Source organism: Ascaphus truei, chromosome 6 (genome assembly GCF_040206685.1).
Source record: "Ascaphus truei isolate aAscTru1 chromosome 6, aAscTru1.hap1, whole genome shotgun sequence".
NCBI lineage: Eukaryota > Metazoa > Chordata > Amphibia > Anura > Ascaphidae > Ascaphus > Ascaphus truei.
In genome coordinates, this window is record NC_134488.1 from 121,698,325 (window position 1) to 121,717,820 (window position 19,496).

A 19,496-nucleotide genomic window follows, 5' to 3' on the forward strand; every position below is an offset into this window, starting at 1 on the left:
AAGGGGGGGGGTGGAGGGGAGGTGAAGTGGAGGTGATGTGGAAGGGAGGGGAAGTGTAGTGAGGGGTGGGTGAGGGGAGGTGAAGGCCGCTCACTCACCAGTCCGGCCGCTCACTCACCAGTCCGGCAGCTCCCTCACCCATCCCGCTGCTCCCACGTGAATCTGAGGCGGGAGGCAGCGTGTTGTGGCCGCTCCCCCGCTGTGTCCCTGGCGCGCGCTCGCTCCCTCCGCTCCCCGCTGACTGTAGCGGCGCCGGGGGGGGTGGAGGGGAAGTGAGTGAGGGGAGGTGATCACTCCGCTCCCCCGCTGACTGTAGCGGCGCCGGGGGGGGGGTGGAGGGGAAGTGAGTGAGGGGAGGTGATCACTCCGCTCCCCCGCTGACTGTAGCGGCGCCGGGGGGGGGGGGGGGGGTGGAGGGGAAGTGAGTGAGGGGAGGTGAAGGGGGGTGAGGGGAGGTGAAGGCCGCTCAATCACCCGTCCGGCAGCTCACTCACCCGTCCGGCAGCTCACTCACCCGTCCGCAGCTCCCTCACCCGTCCGGCAGCTCCTCACCCGTCCGGCAGCTCCCTCACCCGTCCGGCAGCTCCCTCACCCGTCCGGCAGCTCCCTCACCCGTCCGCCGCTCCACGTGGAGGGGGGGGGGGGTTGTGAAAGCGCGGGAGACACGGGAGAGCGGAGATGTGCTGCTAACACTGTGAGCCCCGCTAATGTATGTAACACCCCCCCCGTGTGTGTGTGTGTGTGTGACACTGTGTGTGTGTGTGTGTGTGTGTGTGTGTGTGTGTGTGTGTGTGTGTGTGTGTGTGTGTGTGTGTGTGTGTGTGTGTGTGTGTGACACTGTGTGTGTGACACTGTGTGTGTGTGTGTGTGTGTGTGTGTGTGTGTGTGTGTGTGTGTGTGTGTGTGTGTGACACTGTGTGTTGTGTCTGTCTCTCTCTCTCTCCTTTGGCCCGTCACTCCGCCTCAGGCCAATGAGAGGTGTGCGGGGGGGGGGGGGGGGGGTGGGGGGAACTGGCGGGCGGCCACTAGGGACACGGGGAGGGGCACAGGGAGACACATACAGACCCGGACACATAGGACACTTTCAGAAATATATAGTAGATGTGGGAATGATAATGCAGCACAAGTGTTTGAGCATCGAAAATAAAATTAAACATTAAAGAGCTTAAGTGGTGGGTGACATACATAAATGGTAGAAGTAAATGCAAGTGCTTAGGGACCTCAACTCAGTAGCAAGAAGTGAAAGTAAATACATATTGTAACAGTAGTCAATACTTCCATGAAAAGCTGAATCTAACACAGATGATAAGGAAGGGAGGGAGGTTTGTGAACGCTACTGGAAGAGTTCCACAAATTAGGGTACTAAGCAAGATTGGTTGTAGAATAAAGAAAAATAGTAAAAATCGCACTCCATGGTTAATACGTGGAAAAAAATATATAAATTACAGTAATTTTGTTGATAAAGTGCCAGCACAAACTGGGAATAAAAGGCCCATATTTCACGCCAATTACTTTTTACCACAGTCAAAGCCTATTGAAGTATTAAAAAAAACATTGAATTATTAAGAGTTCTAGAACATAATACATGTTGAATATGAGATATATGAGAGATCACTCTTTCCAATAAATCCTCATTTTTCTGTACAGGTCAATAGTGCGTTAACAAATCTGCCGATCAGTCTGGAAGATGGGAAGGTGAATGTCAGCCAAAGTGACTTACTGCGATTGTGGAAACTGATTTTGGCCTTATTGTCACTTATGAGTGGAACTGGCATGTTGTGATCATTGTCCCCAGCAGCTACTATAACACCACATCTGGTCTCTGTGGAAACTTCAACCAAAATCCTAGTGATGATCAGAAATCACCCAACGGTACCCAAATGACCTCCATTGTAGACTGGGCAGGATCCTGGAAAGTTTATGACCGTGATCCGTTCTGCAGGGACGTATGCCTGGTCCCTGGGACGTGTCCAACCTGTGAAGAAAGTAAAAAGAATCAGTATGGAGGAGAGCAATACTGTGGTATCATAGTAAAAAATGCTAATGGACCTTTTAGAGAATGCCCCTCAAAAATCAATCCCGATAACTTCTTTGACAGTTGCCTCTATGATCTCTGTATGAACGATGGTGCCAAAGTCATTCTCTGCCAAGCACTTGAGGCCTATGCCAGCACTTGCATGAAACAAGGGGTTACAATTTATGATTGGAGGACGCCGTCTGACTGTCGTGAGTACAACACATTTATTAATGGGGCAAAGAAAGGGATAATATCACTATAAATCTTAACAGAGGTTTGGTATAGAAGGTGTATCAATAATTCAGGAATTTATAATTGAGACTCAAACAAGAGTGCTACTCAAGTACTGTACAAAGAAAATAGCACAGATATATTAGGGGATGGTAAGGACAAAAAGAGGAGAAAGAACAAGGATGATGCTTGAATAAATTAATTATTTTTATAATAATAATTATTATGATGATGATGATGATGATGATGCTGTACTGGTAAGTAGAGTCTAATGACAGAAATTAGCCTTTGTAATACAATTTAAAAAGTAGGTATCTTATCTTACCTTTAATCTTACCTTCTCTTACCGTGCACCCCAAAACTGGAACAACCTACCAGAGACTCTCACATCCACCACCAGTTTAAGTTCTTTCAAATCTAAGGCTGTCACACATTTTAATCTGGTCTGTAACTGTTTTATACGCCCATAATATATATTTTCTTTAACTGTGGATGCAATGTCTTGTATATAATGTATGCCCTGTTCATTTATGTAACTATTTGTAACCATGTATTATTTGTCTTAACTCTGTGCCCAGGACATACTTGAAAACGAGAGGTAACTCTCAATGTATTACTTCCTGGTAAAATATTTTATAAATAAATAAATAAATTTAATGGCTAACTGATGTTTATAAAATGGGCAAGCTATTATGACCACTCAGGTTATAATAAAAGCTGATATGATAAGATCATTTATACAGAGCACAATACATTAAAAAGGCTAAAAGCGCACATGTAACACAGTGTTCTGTGAGTTGTTAGTGCTGTTTTAGTGCCTAAGATCCAGCAGCACCAGCGTGCCATTGGATCTCTGGCATTTGCAGCCATGTGATAGTTTCCGCAGTGATCACACGACTTCCACTGTTCCCACGGCTGGCTTCAACAGAACTAGAGAGGGCTCCACTATGGCTTCAAACAGGCCGAGGGTGTCCTGCCCATTTAGCACCTGCAAAACTAGCCTTTTCCTATAATGTACCTGGTACGTCATTAGGACACTGAAAAGGTTAACGTTGGGACGTTTTCTCCCACTGGTGTGTCTGTATTTTTCCTTCTGATTCTGTGAATGCTTATTCATCATTTATCTCAGGGTCTGTCCTGTTTCCACATACAGTACGTACCAGACTGTGCTGGGGCATTTCATGGACATACTACAGAGGTGGCCAACTCTAATCCTCATGGGCCACCACCGGGTCAGATATTCAGGATATCCTTGCTTCAGACTTACTTGCATAGTAAGACAGACAATATCCACAAGAAAAATAGTTCAGCATGTTGCAGTCTTGATGTGTTTGTGGTGATATACTGTAATTGGTATTATTTATTATTAAAATCCAATACACAAAGAGGCATACTGTAAAAACATGTGAATTTAAACTCATGTACAAATGGGGAACAGAGTGAGAGTGAGAGAGAGAGAGAGAGAGAGAGAGAGAGAGAGAGAGAGAGAGAGAGAGAGAGAGAGAGAGAGAGAGAGAGAGAGAGAGAGAGAGACCTTGCACTATATCAGCTTCTATTGTAATATGTCTGAAGAAGGGACCAAATTTGACCTGAAAGCTTACACTCTATATAAGCATCAGTTATCCATTAAAGGTACAATATCACTCCCCCCCTCCTATTTTTCTTTTATACCATCCTCTCCCTCCCACCCCAAAAATAACTTGTGTAAAAAGAACAATAAAAAACAAGTTTAAAAAAAAGGGGGAATTGTATCACTTCTAAAAAGTGGTGAATCAGCTCTAATATATCTTACTACAACATATAGATTGTGACTTTAGTGCATGATACAAAGTGATCTACAAAACATGAATGAACAAATGAATATGCAAACATATATATTCTCAGGCGTAGTAGTTAATTCTGGTTGCAGCCAGAACAGCCTAGGAACCTCACAGGAATCCCAAACGAAAAATCACAAAGAACAGGAATGGACTTGTTGGGGCACAGTAGATTGAGACATACTACACCAATTATTGTCTTTTGCCTTTATTACTCATATCAATCTATTGCGCCCAAAGAAGCCCATTCCTGTTCCTTGTGACAGTATCACTTCTACCTTCCTCTTGTTCTGTTTATTACAAAGTTTTTTTTTCTATCTACTCTATGGGCCAAATTGGTACCGTCTTCTATTAGGGCCTAAGGAGAAACTGGAGAAAATAAATTATGCTAATCTGTAGTGAATATGAGCATAGCAATGAATACACGTGAAAAAAACAGGTACACAGCAGGATGGAGACATATCTATCTACAATAGTTATGTTGGTTTATTTGATCTACCATTATAGTAATTGTTATTTCCTGAATACTATTACAGCCAAGAATTGTGATACGAACAGTCATTATGAGGCCTGTGGCAATGCTTGTCCAGCCAGTTGCTTTGACAGAACCGCTCCAGCCAAATGCCTGAAACCCTGTGTAGAAACTTGTCAATGCAATGACACCTTTGTTCTCAGCGTTGACAAATGTGTTCCCATCAAAAGCTGTGGTTGCAAATACAATGGCCAGTATTACCAACCGGACCAGGAGTTCTGGTCAGATGAGAACTGTCAAGGGCGATGCAAATGTGACCCAAGTCTGGGAATAGTAGAATGTCGGAAAAGTAGCTGCAAATCCAGTGAGAAATGCATGGTGGTTAATGGAATACGTGGATGTTATCCTACCAAATATTCTACCTGTATGGCATCTGGTGACCCTCATTATACTACATTTGATGGAAAGAGATTTGACTTTATGGGCACCTGCATCTACCGGTTGGTTGGAGTCACATCCAATGACTCAACTCTTACCCATTTCACGGTCAATGTTCAGAATAATCACCGTGGCAACAAAGCAGTCTCCTTCACCAAAGATGTTACATTGGAAGTCTACAACCAAACTATAACCATGAGCAAGGACAATCCACAGAAGATAAAGGTATATTTTTTAGGGGGAAAATCATGTCATATTCATTACAAACATAGCATGAGAAGGTCAAGCAAATCTATAACCATGATTAACAAAAACACAGCCAAGGTCAATTACCTCTCTAACCAGGCACATACAGTAAGATTAGTCAGACAAGTATAATCCAAAAGTCAATGAGTTTTTACATAAATTACCAGGACCAACCAACTAATCTCATTTTGGTTAATTAGTCCTACCATTGCCAGGCTTTTGAATAGCAAACTGTGATAAAAACAATGCTTTAGTACCTGTACTAGTGAGACTTTACATTTTAAACCATGTAAGAAACAAAGCAATTTTAAATAATGTTGAATGTTTTTATATTGAAACACTTTATACTATATTATATACATATACTTTATATTTTGGAGCAGGCATTGTAAACACATGTATTGTATTATGTTTGACATTATTAACATATGCGTTTACTTATTTGTTTCTCCTTAGAAACAATATACTAAGCAACTAATGCATGCACAGTAAATATATTACTTAATGTGGGGGGAAATGAAATACAGTTTGTAAACTTTAGAGAAAAGAAATACAATGCATGCAAGCGGTTCTCTCTGGATTGTCACAACAATATAGACAAAGGAAGAAATCATTCCAAAAACCATTAAAAAGCTTGTTACAATTAGACATACGCAAAAAAACTAAAAAATATATATATATTTGTCTACAAAGGATCAGTACAGAGTGAGTAGGTCAATGGTCTCTGTTTCCTTCTCTGTAAAGATAAGGAAGATAATTTGACAACATTTCCCATCTGTAAAACTGGTGCCACATTTATACAAAATCGGCCCCAGAAAGATCTACAATGCATGTTTCCTGTTGTAGAGGAGGAGATTATGAGATGTGGAAATATGTAACGGTTTTGCCTTATAGTTAATTAACAGCAAACATTTCTTGATATTGTAGGTAAATGGGATTTCTACTGAATTGCCTTACTATCATGGCACAACAAAGGTCGTTGCCTACATGAGCGGGATGAATCTGGTTATCAAGACAGATTTTGACGTCACTGTGACCTTTGATTGGTCCAGTTCTGTACGTGTGATCCTTCCCAGTACCTATGCAGCAGCAGTAAACGGTTTGTGTGGCAACAACAACCAAGACCACTCTGATGATTTTACCCTAAGAGATAGAAAAATAGCCCCAACTGGAGTAGAATTTGGAGAACACTGGAAGGTGAGGGAGATACCAGGATGTACTACAGCTTGCCCCACTTGTCCAATGTGCAGTAATACACAAAAGGAGCCGTACAAAAGTGAGCAGCACTGCGGGCTGCTCACTAAATCCGATGGACCTTTCAGCCGATGCCATGCCATTGTTAACCCAGCACCATACTTTGAAGACTGTATCTTCGATGCATGCCAGTATATGGGTCACCAATCCCCTGTGTGCAGCAACATTGCATCCTATGTTTTAGAATGCCAGCGCAGAGGCATTGAGATCAAGGAATGGAGGACACCAATGTTCTGCCGTAAGTTCTATTTCATACTTCAGTATAGAACAGCCTTGTGTTTTATCTTAAGTCACTCAGTGGTAGGTCAATCAGAGACTTGATTAAAAAAAGGTTCAAACAAAGCTAAGCAGGATACTCAAAATCAGGAACAGAATAGTTATATTTTATGATAATGTTTGGAGCTACAGCTGCAGCTGCCGGTTGTTCTATAGACTGCTTGCCTTGAGAATTCTACATTTAAACCCATCCCACGTTGTGAGATTCCTGCAGCCAGAGTAAAGGCCCATCGTATTAACACAGCGAGGGTCCCTGCATTTGAATGGCACTCAAGCTGTGTGAATCCTACCGGGCTGCGATGGGCCAATACAGCCTGCTGTGGACCATCTCACGAGTTACTGCGAGATGGTCACTGATCTTCCTTGGCAAGCGGTCTACAACCGGCAGTTGCATCTGTATTTTTTCTAAGAGATGATACATATAGCACTAATGCTGCTTTCAAGCATTCATATTTGTTTCATTCATGCTTACTGCTCTGACACTGTCCGATCAGGATTTTCTTTGCACATCTCTTTTTTTGCCTAGAGAATAAGGATACAGAGTAGGGATATTGGGGTTTTCTTTGGTGGCGTGTTTTCTGTTTTTTTGTTGCTGCCAAGGGTGTATAAAAATATTTTATGATGAATCAGAAAGGGGGATATTATTAAAGAATTGCAGCATTGGGCGTCAGAATCAACATGGTTAGTTGTCTTTCCTAAATAGCATTCAAGATTGAAGGTAAAACTATAATTTATACATTTATTTCCCCAGCTTCTATCTGCTCTCAAAATAGTCATTATGAGCTCTGCGGGAATGGATGCCCCATCACCTGCTACGGTCTTTCCTCTCCAAAATTATGTGTGGCCTCATGCACTGAAGGCTGCTACTGTGACAACGGGTTCGTCCGGAGTGGAAAGAACTGTGTTCCTATTGCAGAATGCGGCTGTGTTTTCAAAGAGAAGTACTACAAAGTAGGGGATGAATTCTACACTGACAGCCTGTGCCATGAGAAGTGCCAATGTGGGAAGAATGGTGGCATCCTTTGCCAGAACACCGCCTGTGGGGTTAATGAAGAATGCAAAGTGGTACAGGGCATACAAGGGTGCCATGCAAAGGATGTCGGGAAATGCGTGGCATCAGGAGATCCTCACTACATCACCTTTGACGGCTACATGTTCGACTTCCAGGGCACCTGCGCCTACACACTAGTTCAAGTCAACAGCGCCAGAGTTAATTTCTCAGTGGTGGTCGAGAATGAACCCTATGGAGATGGAACTGTGGCAGTCACCAAATCGGTCACTGTGCACATTGGAGGTCACGTCGTTCGGATGGAGAGGAATAGCAACTGGACAATTCTGGTGTGTGATGAAATTCTAATACAGCTATTCTTCTTATCTTAACACATAGTAAAAGATTTTCTGATCTGTATTCCTCATCTTGTTGATGAGATTATGGTAGTAGTGCTAATACTGTGCCACCCTTTTTAGAGGTAACATCATCTTTACGGTATTTCTGTCCTCATCTCAGAGCTATGCAGTCTTTGATTAGATAAGTAGAAACAATTCAAAAGGTGGTTTATGGGTGCTCAGAATAGTAATAGGACCAAGAAAATAAATAATAAAAGGATAATAAATGAATCAGAAAATGGATGTACTCTTGCATGGAGTGGGTAAAATTTAGGATTAGTGAGATGTCCTGCACTGATTGAAGGTGAGTTCCCTGAAGGAAGAACTCCTTGATAAAGTGCAGAGAGCAGTGCGAAATGCATAGCAGTTTTGCACACCTCCTTTGGTTGATGTTTTTTATCATTTAATAATGATTTTGTTATACTTTTTCTAAACCTGGCTCCCTTTTGGCGGTACACTGCTTTTCTCTTTTTACTCATTTAGATTAGATAAGCACTGCTGGCAGTTTTGACAACATGATATATCTCAAATGCCACATATTACCCACATATATATGGTGCATAGGAAGAAGGGACATTGCATCTGTGGGTAGGAGTTTCTCCCCGTTCCTCCCCATTCCTCCCATCTTCTTAATGACGACACACTGAGGAATAGTGTCCCACTCCTCTCCTTACACTGCAAACTAGAGATTAACACTGTCAGTAGTTCTTTCCCACACCCTGAGCTGTCTATCTACACTAGTAACATCTCCACTCCCTCTGTACAGGAGGACAAGGGTGAGGGGGCTTCTGAGGGGGCCAGTATTTGGGGGTCATAGGTGAAACCTGTGGCCCATGAATGGTCTAAGGTTACTTATTCTTCTAAACAGCTGAACACGCCAATGCAGTCTCTTATTGAATATATTCACATGGTTATCAAACCTATAGCGTCAGTGAGACTGGATGCCACCATCTGCATCCAAAAATCCCACAAGCAGTAATGATATGTCCACACCACTTAGCACATAAAAGGTAAAAAAAATACATTTATTGAAGCACAGGGGTCACCTACAGGACAAACAAACAGCAATGTTTTGGGCTCAATAGTCCTTTATCAAGCTATCTTGACTCTTTAGCACCGTCCCTATAATAATAATAGTAGTTTTAGAAAGGTTATGTCTTCCCCTGCTAGGCCTTAAAACCTTTCAGTAAAGTAGGCTTTAACAACAGCAGCTAAATTGCATTTCCCCCCTCAGGTCAAAAGTGAAAGCTACAACGTGCCATACCGATCCAATGACGGTCAAGTCTGGGTCAACCAAGAAGGAAACAACCTGATTCTTCAGAGCATGATTGGCTTGAGAGTCCTGTTCGACCGCGTATACTACGTTTCTGTCTCGGTCCCCAGCTCATTTGCTGGGTTCACCCAAGGGCTCTGTGGCAACTTCAACCGTAACATCTCCGATGATTTCCGCCTTCCAAATGGTAGCATTGTTAAGGATCCCGCTCAGTTTGGTGCATCCTGGAAAGTAGCTGGTGATGGCTCAAATTGCCAGGGATGCACCCAAGGGCAATGCCCAACCTGCCACCCAAAAGTAGAGGCCGATTCATCCAATAGCTGTAGGTTGATAGCAGATGTACAGGGCCCATTCAGGGATTGTCATGCCTTGGTGCCCCCAGAGAGGCATTTTAAAAACTGTGTATATGATATGTGTGCCGGGCAAGGGGGACAGGAAGCATTGTGCATGAGTCTGCAAGCCTATACCACAGAATGCCAGAACGCCGGTGTCATCATTGGGACCTGGAGAAATACAACCAGCTGCCGTGAGTTATTTTCTATTATTCTGTTCATCAACCCTCCTATTAATCTGGATTTGTTACTCCTTAATCTAATGCAAATGTATATATTTATTGGTCTCCTGGTTTATTTTTACTCTGCCCTACAATTTCAGTATCTGTGTTCACACGTCAATGTTTTATAATATACAGCATCCAATATAGCGGTAAATGCACTACTTTGTTCTAATATGGAACAAATTACTGTATATAATGTACAAACATCATGCTATATTTGCAAAAGTCATGAATCATTTGCCAGTTGTAATATACTGTATTTGTAAGTTTTGCAAATCAACTTTGATTGTACTACCAGTTTTGTGTATACAAAACAAATACAAATATTTAGCGCCTAGCATATTTGCATACAAATATAGAGGTTTAAACCGATATAGTTTGTATGTGCGGGCAGTGTATAACTCACACGTACATAAAAGTGTATGCACCCATGCTACATGGAAAAGCAAGTTACATGTCTAGCAATGAAACTGGCATGCTGTTGTCAGGCATGATCTGCACCCGAAACCCCCATCATGTTTTGTTTTCCCTTGATTCCCCCACAGCTATGGTCTGTCCAGTTAATAGTCATTATGAGTCATGCACCCGGACCTGTGAATTCACTTGCTCTGGCATCATTGCCCCAAGCACCTGCACAGATGGATGTTTTGAGGGCTGTGAGTGTAACCCTGGCTACGTGTTTGATGGGAACAGATGTGTGAGTCTGAACCAATGTGGTTGTCTCTATGTTGGAAGGTATTTAAAGGTAAGATGGAAGTACTCCTTTTAACATATCACGCATTAAGGAAATACTGTGTATCTAATAATGAACTAATTTATTATCTTATCCATAGCTTTGGAAGTAGTACAATAAAAGTCCAAGTTGACCTTGACTGTCTGTAAGAACATTCGAGATGATTGAATATGTACATTGACTTTTACATATTTATTTCATATGCTAAAGGCAAGTCATTAATGTATCCGATCTACCCCCACCCCTAAGTGAGATTGGGGGTGGGTATGCTCTTTTCTGCTACTCTGGTGCTGGTACAGACCTGTAGGTAACAGGAGGGCTGAGCGCTCCGCGGTGGTGTGGGGAGAAACAGGACAGGAGGAACAGGTTACCTGGTCTCAATTGGTGCTACGCCTCCAGCCCGCAGGATCCTCTGTGGATATTCAGGGGATGGGCCCCCACTGACACTCCTCCATACACAGAGACAGGAATACACAGCATGGTTTTTTCTGGATGGTTTTATTTGGCAGTCAGCTCACAGTACAGGGAACAGGCATGTCTTATCTCTTGATCATCTCATGCTTCTCTTTCTCTCTCTCTCTCTCTCTCTAAATCAGAGCCCTGGCTCAGGCAGCATAGTTCCCTTCCCTCCCAGCCCCTCATGGGTGGGAGGGAGAGACTGTTCTCTCTCTGATCTGACTGCCTTCTTCCTTGAACACTCTCCCAGAACTCAACTGACTTAATTTGGGAGGATGTCACAATTTAGTATCTTTGGGGAGTGTCTCTAGCTCTGACTCATAGCAAGCCAGAGCCGGATACAGATTGGCCCACACACATCAGGGGGCGTTCCAACCAATATCCACCCCTCAGATTGACATCCTCAGAAGTTGCTAGGCCCGCCCTTGAATACTGATTACATCATTCAAGGCTGTAACACACACGCACAGGCCTAAAGAAGGAAGTAACCTTTCCACTGGCTGCACTAACAGGACTACAGAGGAAAGGCCCAGGGAAAAGAAGTAACTGCCGGAAGGCTATGTTATATCAATTAGCAAGTAACCCAAGCCTACGTTTTTGCACGCTTTCCCTGTTTTATTTAGTTTTACACGTGTCACTATAACATGCCAGTCTTTAGACAGACATACTATTGACAGACCATTGTCCAAAGGCACACTGCTCTATAACAGTGGCTCCCAACCTTTTTCTTTTTTTTTTTTTACATCAAATTGTTTATATTAGAAAATATACATGTATATATATGTATAGAACCCCTAATTAATACATTGTATTGCCTATTCATCAGACTATTGCTAACAAAACCATTTGACTGATCCTAGGCAGATTAGTGTGCTGAGCTTGTGGGGGGAACACATGCTGGATAAGGCCCCAAACTGCCCCTCAGTGTGTGCTGGCAGCATGGCTGGAATAGTTGTCAATTATTGTGGGAGATGCTAAAGTCACGCCCCTCAATGCCTTGGAAAGCATGCTGGGTAGAGACTTTGGAAACTCCTGCTATGATTGACAGCTATACTCCCCACACTAAGGTGCAGTTTGGGGCCTTGCTAAGGGCGCCGTCCCCACACGGGCTCAGGAACCCGCTATTCTGCCTGGGATCCACCATTACAGATTTTTGGGGGCGAACACCATGTAGATTCTTAATGAACCCCTAGGGATTTCTGAACCCCCTGTTGGGAATCACTGCTCTATAGCATGTCACGTCACAGCTACAAATGTGACATGTACCACTCCCACCATATTACAGTATGCCACCGTACGGTATATAATATTTTATTTTCATAGAAATAAAAATCAATGCATTTTCAACATAATCCATATTATTAAGGAGTATTATAGTGGTAGGGACATTGCCTTTGCAGCGGATGAAACTTGTTTGAATGTCACTGCCAACTCCTTGTGATCTTGGGAAAGTAACTACTGTATCTCCTTGTGCCCAAATCCCCTAACCCTAATTACCAGCTGTGGCAGGGACTCAGTGTGCCTGTGTACAGCTTTGTGTATACTGTTAGTGCTATAAAATGCAAAAATATTATTCACATACTTTTATTATATTACTGATGTCATTGGCATGCGTATATCCTATGTATCTAAAAGAATGTCAATAAATGGGACCAGTATTATGTTGTACACAGGATTATACAATGAACAATCCAGCAGGTTTATTTAAGATGTACAGTATAGTGTGACAAAATAATAAGTATAGGTGCACATAAATAATAAGTGAAGTAAGAGTATTTGACTAGTTGCAATGATGTGATAAGGTAATTTGGATAGAGGTGCAGTGGTTTACACTTCAAACTCTGGGTACACATATTAGTCAAAATATGACAAAGAGTGAGAACAATTTTATATATTATTAATCTACACGCACAAAACCCGCATTCCTGGGTATAATTCCTATCCCTAAATTAGTTTCAAATAAAGCTGCACTGGTCCCCCTGCTGGGGTGCATGGTCTTCTTCAACCTGAAAGGTTATTTGCCAAAGGGATTCTGTATTCCCAGCCAAAAGGAAGGCAGGCAGCTGTAGGACTTGAGGCTCGCTGTCTCCTGGAGAATGCCAGTGCAGCAAGGATAGCAAAAGGTTAATAAGTTAATGCGTAAAATTACTTTAATGAGACAGTACAGGGTGTGTCAGCCATAGAAGCCCCATTTACACCACGCTGATTATTACAACTACAAATATCACACCAAAGAATACCAAAGCTCCTTAAGCCAGAGGTTCTCAAGACTCTCCAACAGGTCAGGTTTTAAGGATATCCCAGCTTCAGCACAGGTGGCTCAGTCGTAGGCTGAGCCACTGCTTGAGCTACCTGTGCTAAAGCAGGGAGCCACTGCTTAAGCTACCTGTGCTGAAGCAGGGAGCCACTGATTGAGCCACCTGTGCTGAAGCAGGGATATCCTGAAAACCTGACCTGTTGGGGGGGTCTTTAGGACTGATGTTGACAATCCCTGCTTTAAGCACTAAAGGTATCTGCAATGCAAAACATATATGTCATTATTCCAGGCTAATGAATCCGTGGTATCTGAGGACTGCAGTCAGCGCTGCACCTGCCAAGCTGGATCTCTCTCCTGCCAAGAATTCAATTGTACGGCACTTCAGAAGTGCCAGCTGAGAGATGGGATCCGTGGATGTCACTCACGAGATGCCCAATGCACCCTCACTGCTGGCTTGCACTTCTCTACTTTTGACGGCGTCTCTGGTGCTTTCCCATCAGCCGGGGCGTCCGTGATAGCCTCATCATGTAATACAAGCACAGAAGGCCAGTTTCTTGTGGCAGTCGCTGTAAGCAACTGCAGTGGAGGCTCAAAACGAGGAATGGCGCTGCATGTCTTCACGTCACAGGGGCTCATAACGTTGAACGGAGCAAGGGAATTCTGGGTAAGATGTGCATCTGTAATACCGGACTGTGTTTTATTATTGCTTATCCCGAACACAAACTTAGTCTGTAAGGAGACAGAGTGCAAAATTAACCAGCTTATTACTGCCTCTTCGGGAAGACAATGTCCAAATCCAGAGTTACCTCTATGACTACATCTACATGTTGTGATAGATTGACCTCTAGGATAATAATGCCAAATACAGGATATCAGCTACAGTATAGAACTAATATTCATTTTGTTATGGCCTTTGTTAAGCTGTATTACATCATATTTATCACATATGCAAGGTAAAGGTAAGAGAGCACATTAAATGTAGTGATTGACTATTCAAAAGAAGGCAAATCTTTAGTGATTGTTTGATGGTGGATAGATAGGTCAAGTCAGATATTAGATTAGAGATTGTTCCAGAGTCTTGCTGTGAGAAATTAAAGAAGGATGAACAAAGGGATGTCCTGGCCGTAGGGTTACCAAGTGTCCAGTATTGAACCGGACTGTCCTGTATTTGAATAACCTCTGTCCATAAAAAATTAGAGGTAATACTGGACATGTATGTGTATACCGGTATTACCTCTCTTGACATAGTGATCTGTCCGGCTTGGAGGTCAGCGGGATTTCCTTGAGCAGAGAGAGAGCAGGGCAGTTGCTAGGGGCAAGACAGCTTCCTCCATTCTGATGGCTGCATTACCAAGCAGCAGCCAATCAGGAGGAGGTGTTAGGAGCACGGGTGTGGGACCAAGGAGAGGAGGAAAAAGCATGGAGCGGAGAGAGGCGTGTATGTGTCGATCATGTTGTACCTTTCACCATTGTGTCAAGTATTTTTGGAGAAGCCGCCTGGCAACCCTAGTCCTGGGAAGAAAGTAGACAGCCCTCCATTGGTCTTGGCAAAAAATATTTTAGTAGTGCAAATGTATGAGAAAACTGAAATAAATCTGGCCATACATTAATACTTAATAGTGTTTTATATTTTATTTTTAGAATAATATTTATATTTTACTCCCAGGAGTAAAAATTAAGTTTTGGTCCGAAGTGGCCAATCATAAGTTTATCAAACATATACAATAGGGCACGACATATATATTTACATTTCTGATGACTATTTTCTCCTCTTCTGACACTTGTAAAGTTTTGTAGCATGTTACAGCCGATAGTAATTTAATGAACGCAATAAAAAAAATATTTCTTACACTTTTTAGTATTATCACAGCCAAATTCAGAACTTGTGCAAAGGACAAAGAGCAGACTACTCACTTTCTGTGAAAGCTAGCCACATTTCCCGCTAGCAAAAGTGGCTAAATATATATCACCAAAATATATATAGCAGCATTTGTGAACAGAAGTGCTGCACTTTAAATATGCCACTGCGAGAGATGGGCGAAAATGTCAAAATTCCTTTTCGTGGAATTTCCTGAGCTTTCCATTCAAAATCCAATCCGTGCTGGAAAATGCAACGGCGGATTGTTCCAGTTTCAATCCGTGTGGAGTAATCAAAAACCGGCATTGGATACAATCCGCTTGTGGATTTTCAGAATCCAATCCGCGGATAAATTAATCTGCTCATGGATTGGACTCTTAAATCCACCAGCGGATTGCGGAATCCTCAGATTGGATTGTCGGTGATAAAAAATTAAAAAAAGCAGAAAAAGACGAATCGCCCTTTTTGAGACGATTCGCTAAAATCCGTGGATCGAAAGAATCGGCCGATCCGCGGGGGATCCAAATCTGCAAAAACGATTCGCCCATCTCTAGCCACTAGGGTGGAGTCAGTTCACAGTCGAGTTGTCGCAGTTTTATCATCTGAATAACACTTGTTATTTGCTCTCTGCAGTTGAATGGAAGGGAGCTGCAGGCTCCCAGTGCCATCGGGAATGGTTCTGTTCGGGTTAAAGTGTCCAGGAACTATGTGGCTATCGAGATTGTTGACCAAATCACAGTGACATTAGATATAGAAGATGGGTTGACGGTGACTGCGAAAGAAAGACTAGCGGGAGGTATATGTGGAGCCTGTGGGAACTTCAATGGAGACGGTAGCGATGACCTGCGACTGAAGAATGGTCAACCGGCAAGCAGCATCACCCATAGCATCCGCTCCTGGGCAGCAAGATACTTCTCCACATGGTAATGCTCTTTGATTGTTCTTCTTTTACAAATCACACACCTTCCTTAAAAATTCCTATATACAGGTGGACAACAATAACAATATTATATCTTATGTGTCTCCCTTATTTAAAAAAAAACAGAACATGCCCTACACATACCTATGCCTTGTAGCATCCAGTATCTGAAAGTATACTGTACAGCTTGAAGCCCTCTACAAGCTGCCCTGAACCCCCTTACATTCACCTCTGCAATGTAGCACCCATGTTCAAACACCGAATGTCCTTTATTTTAACTTTGGCACTGAAAAGTTGGAGAGACGTGTTCTGTAGCAAACTCATTTTTGAAGACTGCACTCTCAAAATAATCCCCTACTGTCATTATCCATGTATTGTACACGTTGTAATTACCTTTATTCCTTTTCTCCCGCTAGTCTGGTGTGAAGAATTCCTCACCCCCACTATACACAGCTTTTGCCTAGCACTATATGGATCCTGCCTCTTCCTCTTCTTCTCACCATATGTATCTCATGACCTCCTGAAGCTGGATGTTACACTGAACCTCGTCCAGAATATACAAACATACCAATTAAGGAAGAACTGCTATGAAACCACAATAGACTATGCCCAGCTCTGCTGTTCACTGTGTGTGTGTTTCATCCTCCTTCTTACTTACACTCAGGCTGAAGAACTGCTTTGCTGCAATTAAAACGTTTGATGTTTAGGAATATACAACGTCAAACGCAATCTTCAGTCTTTCAGTCTAGATGCCTAAGGTCCCTGAAATGTGCCCACACACCATATCCCACCATTACTAGGCCTGTTTCATGTTCATCAACGGATTAAGCCAACAGTCACACCAAATACAGAAGAACATTAATGTGTTCCAGTTGGCAAAACATTTTTTTTAAACTATACAACCTATTAACAGATGAACTGGATGAGAGATTAACTCAAATGCCTGGTAGTGGCTATGTTTCTCCTAGTGCAACCTTGCAAAGTAGCATGACAGGAAGTAGCAGTAACACCCCTTGTTTTGGGTGGAAGGCTACAGTACTTGAGTGAAGATTACCACTAGAGATGGACAAACCAGTCCAGATCCATTTCTGGGAGTTTTCCAAATTTGCCATTCAAAATCCGTTTCGTCGTATAAAATCTGCCGACGGATTGTTACAGTTTCAAGTCGCACGGATTCATCCAAAACCGCCACTGGATACAATCTGCTAATAGATTTTAACAATCCATTCCCGCTTTCTGCATTCCGATGACGGATTTTTAGAATTCAATATGCTGATTCAGCAAGAATCTGCAGATTGGATTCTAGAAATTCATCAGAGGAAAGCGGAATCCGCGGATGGATTGTCGGTGTTAATTTTTTTTTTTGCAAATGTTGAATTGCCATTTATGAGACTGATCCACTGAAATTCATGGACCAGAGGAACCGGCCGCTCCAATTCTGCCCCAAAAGTAACCTATCTCTACTTACCACCTCCCCTCTACATTATTCACATTCATACTTCTCCTTTTCATGTTTTCAGACCCCTCCCTTTTTGCTTCCCACATGTAAGGTGATTGTACAGAGAAAGGTGGGCGAGAATAGGGCAGACACCCTGTGCTTAAGGTTGCACTTCTTTATTATGTAATATTATTCAACTGTTCAATTCCCAATATACAGTAAATGTCGTTTTGAGATGAGTCCTACACAAGCTGCACACAGGCTGTGTTTAGCATGTCTGCAAGAATAGCATATGTAATATAACACAGACTGCACATGTACTACAGAAAACAAACTGTGCACAACACAGAAAGGCAGACACATACAAACTAACAAAAACAAGGCCCAGCACTAACACCAGGAGCAAGACTCAACTTACACAGCTAATAACGGTGATGATTCTTTTCCTCTGCCAACTTGTTGCTTTGCTTTAATCAAATAAACCGCTGTTGAGCAACGTTTCATGTTCTTCTCTTTTGTTCTAAGGACAGAATATAGGAAGTATGAGTATGGAGCCTGCGATGGACCTTGCGCTCCCCCTGTGTATATCCCTATAATACTTATAACAAAAACACAGATAAAGGTCTGGAGGTACAAAAGCTGCGGCTTTTATTAAGATATATCACGTAACCCGATAAGTGCCAACCCTGCCAGTGTGTGCAACCGCCGGGTAAATGCCAATGATACTCAATGCAAGGTCTGCAACCCCCACCAAGCTGCCAGCAAGACGGGCACTGCACCGGCCCTGGTGTTTAGCGACATTGGGCACCAGGAAGTCACACTTAAATGAGTCCTGCCCACTCACCAGTCCCATCCAACAGGGCTTTACCAGAGCATATAGCCCCATCTGGCAAAGTTAAATCTCACTTAACCCCCAAAAGCCACCACCCAAAGGGGCTACTTATCCACCTTAAACTAGACTCATAGAGCCAGACACACAAGGACCCATAACAGCCCCTGCTGAATCATCTACCCCAATGTTAGAGAGATGTACTCCACATCAGCTGTGAGAATAGGGTCCCAGGTACCCAAAGCCCAATGAGTCCTACCGACTCGCCAATAAATTACAACCACTTGGCAATTACTGTACCCACAGAACATCAGAAACTCTTCCTGTGTGAGATGGGCCCATTGAGGGGCCAGTTATAGCCATCACAGCCTCTCTGCCAAAGGCAGAAGGAGTCACCCATTCAAGAACTGACCCTTGCCACAAGGCGGAGCCCCATCTCCCACTGCTGCTAAACTTGAGGTCACTACAGCCCCAGGTGCAGGTACTGGCCACAGCTCCCTCCCCCCCCCTTTAACACCTATATGATCCCTCCTAGGTGCCCAATTTTAACCTCTTTCTGTCTGAGATTGAACCCAGCTTTTATCTCAATTTATCTGGTGAAACACTGCCAACCAGGTCTATGAGCAAAAACTTCATCCTCAACTTTCAGAGGGGGGCAATTTCAACCTTCCCCTGGCTTAGATTGAAACTCAGCCCTTACCTCAGCTTGTCTGGTGCAACATTGCCAACCAGCTCTGTGAGAAACAAGCTTGTCCTATCTGCCTTTATGATAGACCCCACCAAAGCCTTGCAACAAAGATACCTCAATATCTCTTCTCAGATCTTCTTCTCAACCTTGGCTGGTAATTGCAACTGCAACAAGCTGGAGACGCATGTATGAGCATCCTTAACCACCCCTCAGAGACTTTACCTGCCTCCGCCAGGGGCGATTGCAGTCCCTTTACCGCCTCTCCACCTGATGCAGGACCCGCCTAAGGGCAAGGTGGCACCGCCGGAGGCCCCACGCTCCCTCCTGTCGGTGCTGGGACCAAACTTTCACC

At 43.1% G+C, this 19,496-nt stretch overlaps 4 protein-coding genes across 4 annotated transcripts in view; all 4 read left to right on the forward strand.

The window, feature by feature from the left end:
* The window catches only part of LOC142497806 (IgGFc-binding protein-like), a 33,587-nt gene extending 31,805 nt beyond the window's left edge, over positions 1–1,782 (forward strand). Inside the window, exon 13 of the mRNA XM_075606155.1 lies at positions 1,648–1,782. Coding sequence (XP_075462270.1) covers positions 1,648–1,782 — 135 coding nt within the window. The remainder of the gene's footprint in view (positions 1–1,647) is intronic.
* The window catches only part of LOC142497805 (IgGFc-binding protein-like), a 362,065-nt gene that overhangs the window by 48,406 nt on the left and 294,163 nt on the right, over positions 1–19,496 (forward strand). The gene's annotated exons all lie outside the window — the stretch shown is intronic.
* Positions 1–19,496, forward strand: part of LOC142497809 (IgGFc-binding protein-like) — a 140,073-nt gene that overhangs the window by 37,038 nt on the left and 83,539 nt on the right. The gene's annotated exons all lie outside the window — the stretch shown is intronic.
* LOC142497808 (IgGFc-binding protein-like) lies at positions 1,744–18,125 on the forward strand. Its single transcript, XM_075606157.1, has 9 exons — positions 1,744–2,226; positions 4,602–5,200; positions 6,149–6,713; positions 7,503–8,089; positions 9,372–9,936; positions 10,512–10,711; positions 13,702–14,076; positions 15,904–16,193; positions 16,606–18,125. The coding sequence occupies exons 1-9, from the start codon at positions 1,881–1,883 to the stop codon at positions 16,613–16,615; spliced, it is 3,537 nt and encodes a 1,178-aa protein (XP_075462272.1). The 5' UTR covers positions 1,744–1,880; the 3' UTR covers positions 16,616–18,125.

What these genes read in the sequence shown, in the direction of transcription:
- LOC142497808 (XM_075606157.1), top strand. Translation starts at nt 1,881, where the DNA reads ATGACCTCCATTGTAGACTGGGCAGGATCCTGGAAAGTTTATGACCGT. An exon ending in GAGAAATACAACCAGCTGCC is followed by an intron (nt 9,937 to 10,511) that starts GTGAGTTATTTT and finishes ATTCCCCCACAG; the next exon opens with CTATGGTCTGTCCAGTTAAT. An exon ending in ACGGAGCAAGGGAATTCTGG is followed by an intron (nt 14,077 to 15,903) that starts GTAAGATGTGCA and finishes TGCTCTCTGCAG; the next exon opens with TTGAATGGAAGGGAGCTGCA.